Consider the following 6,605-nt stretch of genomic DNA (forward strand, 5'->3'; position numbering starts at 1 on the left):
CAATAAAGAAAAGTGTAGGAGCTAGGACACAAAAATTTTAAAAGACGGAAAAAGGAAAAAAAAAATAACAGAAGCAGAAAAATAGGTCAGGGGCTGCTGGGATTCGATCCCGTGCCCTGGTGTCCAGCAACACATGCTCACGCCACGGTGCTGCGGCACAACTGGTGACATGAGAAAGGAGAGACACAGGGTAAAGTGACTGCAGCCCACTGATACAATTAAACCTACCAGAACCACAAAAGAAAGGCGCCGAGGGGGGGACTCGATCCCTAGACCTCTCAACAGGCGCATGCAAGCGACCGAGAGACACTACCACCAGGCTACGAACCGGAGTCTAGCTAAGGCTAGAAGGTAAAACAGATACACCCGCATCTCACGGGAAGCGTCCCGCCGGCGGCCGGACCCGAGGATGCTGGCGGCGCCACTCCCGGCCACCACCGGCGGGGAAAACCAACGGCGGGGCCCGCGGGACTCTCGGGGGACTCATTTTCGCCCTGAGCGTGGGTAAAGGGCTCCGCTTGGCTTGCCGGAGCTGCAACTGCCGGAACCCTGCCCGCCTGGGAGCACGCGGCAGAGAACCTGACGGGCCTCCCTGCCGGTGCTGCCGAACTGCGCTACCGACGACGAGAGGGCCCTCTGGGCACGGCGCTGCTGCCGAGAGGGGGGAGGAAGCCCTCCTCCTACTTCAGCTATGCTACTCGCGAGCTGAACTAACAGAAACCACTAGCGCTGCAGACCTGAGGTTCCAACGAGCAGAGGCCTCCGTCAGAGAAGGGGGCGCACGCCCTGCCGGCGCGGCGGATCCTCGCGCTGGGAGGAGGAGCTGTTGCTGCTACTGCTAACCCTACCATCCTGCAGCACGGCGACACCACCTCACCTCATACCCTGCGCCCGCTATCTAGACGACCCACCGCAGCAGAGAAGGAACGAAGCTTCTACTGCAGAACATGACCGAACCGCGGAGGAGGAGGCAAGGGCGGAGAACCTCACCTTGGGGAGAAGAGGGGCTTCGAATGGGGAGGAGGAGCGCCGGAGAGGAAGACGACGTGCCGATGAAGTCGTTCCGCCGAAGACCGAAGAAGAGGACGGACGCAGTTCGCCCGGTTCGTCCCGTTGACAAGGACAAGCTCGACGGGGGGGGCGCTCCTCGGGGTCCTAGCGCCGGGAATGGGTCGCGGGGACTCACCCCGAGCCCCCGGACATGGCGCCCAGTGCCGGAGACGACGGGTCGGCGGTTGACAGAGGTGGCGCTGCACCCTCTCTCTCTCTCTCTCTGCTTCCTCTCAGAACTTACCAGGGAAGAACAAGGGCACGAGGGAAACTGGCGGCGCTGGGGAGGAAAGGAGAGGGAACCCTAGGGCGGAGGAGGAGGTCACGGGCTCCTTTTAACGCCTCGGGAGGCGAGCTCGAGCCGCTGGATCGAGAAGAGAGCGATCGGGAGGTTGAGCGCGCGTCGTACAGGGTGACGTCGGGAGGAAGAAGGACACGCTCGCCAGTGGGCTCTATCGCCAGGGGGGGAAGTCCTACTGGGCCGCACGGAAGAAGTCTTAATGGGCCAGGGAAAGAAATAGATACACAGGAAGTTTAACCTAATAGATCAACAGGGAAAAGAATGCTTCCAGGGAAGGAAAAAAAAATATTACCCAAGAAGATTACTGGGTTAAAAAATTAAAAGGAAAAATCCTGCTAGACATAAGAAATAATAGCCCAATAGGGAAAATAGGAATGCAATATTTGGAGACGTTTGAAATAAATGCAAAACAGTAATTACTCTACTGTTTTGGTTTATTTGCACCTCTAGAAGTCAAAGATCAAATCAGCAAAATTGCCTCTCCTCATAAGCACATTTTTTATCTAACCACTAGACATTTTTGAATCATCTTTGGGACGAAGGAATTTTGACAAGAATAAAAATAGGAGGGAAAAGGAGTTTAAAAGGCAAGAGCTTTAAAAGACTAGCACACCCTCTTGCATCACACACACCATTATCACATGCATCACAAGGTAGTGCAAAAACACCACTTAATCCTAGCAAGATCACATGCACTCACAACATCACAACACTACTCCTATTAACTCAAATGCAACATGATCATGGCATGCAAACATAAGTATGGCAAGGAATGATATGTAATTCATGCATGCACGGGAAGTAAGCACTAGGGATCACACATGGATTCATGGCACAAAATGATAGCATCAAGATATCTGACAAGGTGGCCCCACATGGAAGGTTACAAGAAGGGAAAGTTCTACACTTGGGGCATTACATGACTAAAGGTGGAAAGAAATACTTCATGACATTGATAGATGATTCCACTAGATATTGATATGTGTATTTGTTAAATACTAAATATGAGGCTCTACACTACTTTAAAATCTATAAGGCAGAAGTTGAGAATCAACTTGAAAAGAAAATTAAACGAGTCCGGTCTGACCGTGGTGGAGAGTACTTCTCAAACGAGTTTGATTCCTTTTGTGCGGAACACGACATTATTCATGAGAGGACGCCTCCCTATTCACCCTAGTCAAACGGGGTTGTCGAGCGGAAAAACCGTACTCTAACCGATTTGGTTAACGCCATGTTAGATACATCGGGTTTATCCAAGGCGTGGTGGGGGGAGGCTATATTGACTGCGTGTCATGTCCTGAATAAGGTTCCTACAAAAGATAATGAAGTCACTCCTTATGAGGAGTGGTCAAAGAGAAGGACGACGCTCTCATACTTACGTACTTGGGGCTGCTTGGTGAAAGTCAATGTACCGATCCCCAAGAAGCGTAAGCTTGGACCAAAGACTGTGGACTGCGTTAATTTGGGATACGCTAAGAATAGTGTAGGCTATAGATTTCTAGTAGTAAAATCTGAGGTATCTGACGTGAAGGTCGGTACAATAATGGAGTGAGGGATGCTACATTCTTTGAGGATATATTTTTCATGAGAGATATGCAAAGCACTTCTAGACAGGAATCTGAGATAACTCCCGAGCCTGCCATTCCTATGGAATATTATGAACAAATACATGATGATAATCCTGAGGAGGATGACGAGGAAACCCTTGGTAGGGGCAAGAGACAAAGGACTGCAAAGACCTTTGGTGATGATTTCTTCGTATACCTCGTGGATGATAATCCCACTTCTATTTCACAAGTGTATGCTTCTCCAGATGCTAATTACTGGAAAGCTGCGGTCCGTAGCGAGATGGATTTCATCATGGCTAATGGGACATGGGAAATTACCGATCGTCCATATGGTTGCAAACCATTGGGATGCAAGTATGTGCTAGGTTAGTTCAAGATCAATACGTCATTAGTCTAGTCAATGCCATGCTAGTTATTATCTCGTGGATTAATACACTCGGAAAATTGCCTATTAACTCAACAGGGTGTGGGTGCTTGTGCAAGACACTGTTGATGAACAACCAACTTAGAGCATCTCCAACAGCTGCCGAACACGCGACGCGTTAAAAATCAGTATGCAGCGTATTGAGAGTCTGCTTTTGCACGGTGGGGAGTGCTGGCTTCAACGGCCGCGGCAAATTTAGCGCGCGTAGCTTCAGCAGGTGCGCTAAAATGCAGCACGCGCGCTCTCGCACAAAATGTATAGATATACATAGATATTTCTCAAAATACATTGATAGATAGATTAAACGATACATAGATGTTTCACAATACATAGATAAAACGATACATCGCATAGATGGATAAGAAAGTACGGTGCAACTAGATAAAAAACTACGGTGCAACTAGATAAAAAAACTACGGTGCAACTACTAGAGCCTACTCCGAGTCTTCATCATCATCATCATCATCCTCGATGTCCGAGGTATCCAGCCAAATGTCATCTCAACGTCATCGTCACTCCCGAAGAACGACTTGCCAGTGACGTTAACGAGATCGCACTGCGATATGGCCAGTGCCTTGCGCCGACGCCTGTCCTCCCGCTCCGCGCGGCGCCTTGTCGTCTTCTCCGCCCAGAAGGCGTTCTCGACGGCGACGTCACTCCGCCATGGCTCGCTCGTCCACCCAGAAGGCGTTCTCGGCGGCAACGTCACTCCGCCATGGCTCGCTCGTCCGCCCAGAAGGCGTTCTCGGCGGCGACGTTACTCCACCATGGCTCGCTCGTCCGCCAGAAGGCATTCTCGACGACGACGTCCTCCGGGGTGGCGCCGGCGCCACTCTGCCATGGCTCGCTCGTCCTCCTCGGCGATGAGGAGGCGGCGCTGCCGTCGACGGTGGTCCTCACGGTCCTGGTCTGTTATCAGACGAGGCGGAGGGCGACGACATGTACCTGCTCGTGTGTGTAGACGTCGTGAAAGTTCATTTGCGCGCGAGGCCTCCCTAGGCGCCATTGCAGCCGTGTTGTACGCGCGCCGGCCTCGTGCGAGGTCTCAAACGTGCCGAGGCCGAGGCGGACGTTGCTGGATAGGATCTCGACGTAGTAGGCACCGGAAGGGCGCTCGCGGGCGCCGCGGTAGCCTGAAGATCCACGGCGGGGCGGCGGCATGGTGGCTCGATGGGGGCGCGTTGGTGGTGGGGCGGGGAAGCGGCGACGAAGCGGTAGAGGAATTGACGAGGAAGCGGCAGAGCGCGCGTGGCAGTGTGGAGGGTGATGGGTAGCTGCGTGGCGAGTGCCGCAATTTATAGGCGTGCCGGAAACAGTGTGCCAAATCGGACGTGCGGCCGTCCGCTTTCTCCCGCGCGCGCAATCCTTCTCGGTGCGCGCTATTTTTTCCGCCTCCGCTGGAGCGCGCGTTTCCGTCCCGCACGCGCTAAAACATGAGTTTACTGCACACACGTTTTCTAACGCCGTTGTTGAAAATGCTCTTAGGAATCGGTGCCGTCCACACGGAAACAACATAAAGTACTCGACGTTCCAATTCATCGGTCCAGAAATCGTTCGAATACGTACTTCTTTCGTCCTAAAATAACGGTATCAAGTTTAATGTAATTTTATACTAAAACTAGTATAAAGTAAAGACATTATTTTGGGATTCGGAGGGAGTACTAGTTAACTTACGGCTTTGTCATGACTAATAACAAGATACGAACATGTTTGTGCTCCAAGAAATTGACCAGAATCTTGACACTGAAACCAGTATCCAAAGCAAGTTGGCATGCATGCATGAGCCCAAAGGTTATTGGAGGGTGGACCTACCTACCTTGAACCAATGACCAGTTCCGGTCCGCTACCCGGGCCCACGGCACAGCCCCTCTTTCTGCCCGGTTGGTTTAACCCAGTCGAGTCCAACTGCAGGTTTTCTCCGCCACTCAAGTTACCGAAATGCCCCTACCCTCACCCTCCCGTCCCTATAAAAAAATCGACGCCAACCAGCTCCCACCTCAGTTCACACAAACCGGCAGCAAACCACCGCCACCGGCCGGAGCTCATCTGAGATACCAGATACCAAAGCCCCTCTCTAATCCCTCATCATGGCGACGGCGGCTACATCACGGCCCAGCGGCCCTGTGCTTTTGAGCCCCATTCCCAGCTACCAACGCGCATCTCTCTCCCGTGTCAAGCTCCCCGCCGGCGGCTCGCCGGTCAAGTCCGTCAGCGTCTCCTCTCCCCCTTCCTGCCCCTCAGGCGGTGTCAGGATCCGTCGCTCCTGCATGTGCTCCCCGACCAACCACCCCGGCTCGTTCCGGTGCAGCCTCCACAAGGAGCGCAGGCAGGAGGCCCGCGCTGCCGGCGGCTGCAGCAAGCCCGCCGCCCCGCCTTCGCCGCCGCCCATCGGCAGCGGCTCCACTAGGCGCGTGGTAAACGTGCTTGCGCAGCGCGTACCCATGGGCAGCGGGCACTGGGCGCGCCGGGCGCTCGCGCCGTCTCCCTCGGTGCAGCAGCTGCAGCACCGGAAGCGCGCCGACCGGTTCCGTGCCGGGCCCAGCCGGCTCTCCGGCGGCTCCATCGCCGGCGGCCGCAACCAGTAAATAAAGAACATCGTCGATATGCCATAGCAGCAAGATTACTACGAGTACATACTGCACAAACTGTACATAGGAAAGATGAAATTCCCCGAATAATTCCGGTCGCTGTATAGAAGGAAGATCGGTGGAGATCAGGCCGGAAGATCGGAGTTTTAAGACCCAATTCGATCCCGGCCTAGTCAATTAGCTAGCCTGTATATACTGTACATAGAGTGAGCCTCTTTCTTCCTCCCCGCTCCGCTGCACATAGAGTGAGTTCGTCCTCTCTGCTCCACTTGTACATAGAGTGAGCTCTCTGCCCGTTGTGTATAGCCCTTGATTTTGGTTCTGGATATACATCAATACACGAGCGAAAAATTGGAGACACGCATACATGCATTTAAATCTGATCTTTGTACCGTGACGGGAGGCTTATCCATCCTTGGATGATTGCCTTGCCGCAACAACTTTCTTCCCCAATTTCTGTTTCTGCTTCAGTTTCTTTCTGTTTCAGAGTATGGGTGCACCACCCCCTGCTTGGGTTCTGGATAAGCTCCGCGGTGGCGTCTCGCCGTCGTTTGCTCCCGTCACGCGGGCGGCACCCGTGCCCCCCATCCCGCTGGATCAGGCGACGGAAATCCCCCCCTGTTCCGACGAAATTTCTGTAAACTTTCATGACACCCGCAACTGATGAAGAACCG

At 53.3% G+C, this 6,605-nt stretch overlaps 1 protein-coding gene across 1 annotated transcript; it reads left to right on the forward strand.

Annotated features, from left to right (window-relative positions):
- The first annotated feature begins 5,349 nt into the window (after window positions 1-5,349).
- Window positions 5,350-6,259, forward strand: LOC123403549. The gene has a single exon (XM_045097476.1). It carries the CDS (start codon window positions 5,431-5,433, stop codon window positions 5,926-5,928), a length of 498 nt encoding a protein of 165 aa, XP_044953411.1. The 5' UTR covers window positions 5,350-5,430; the 3' UTR covers window positions 5,929-6,259.
- Window positions 6,260-6,605: the final 346 nt, after the last annotated feature.

This window comes from Hordeum vulgare, chromosome 6H (genome assembly GCF_904849725.1).
Source record: "Hordeum vulgare subsp. vulgare chromosome 6H, MorexV3_pseudomolecules_assembly, whole genome shotgun sequence".
Taxonomy (NCBI): Eukaryota; Viridiplantae; Streptophyta; class Magnoliopsida; order Poales; family Poaceae; genus Hordeum; species Hordeum vulgare.

Bases quoted from the DNA above. Each gene is read 5' to 3' on its own strand.
- LOC123403549 (XM_045097476.1), top strand. From the start codon at position 5,431: ATGGCGACGGCGGCTACATCACGGCCCAGCGGCCCTGTGCTTTTGAGC.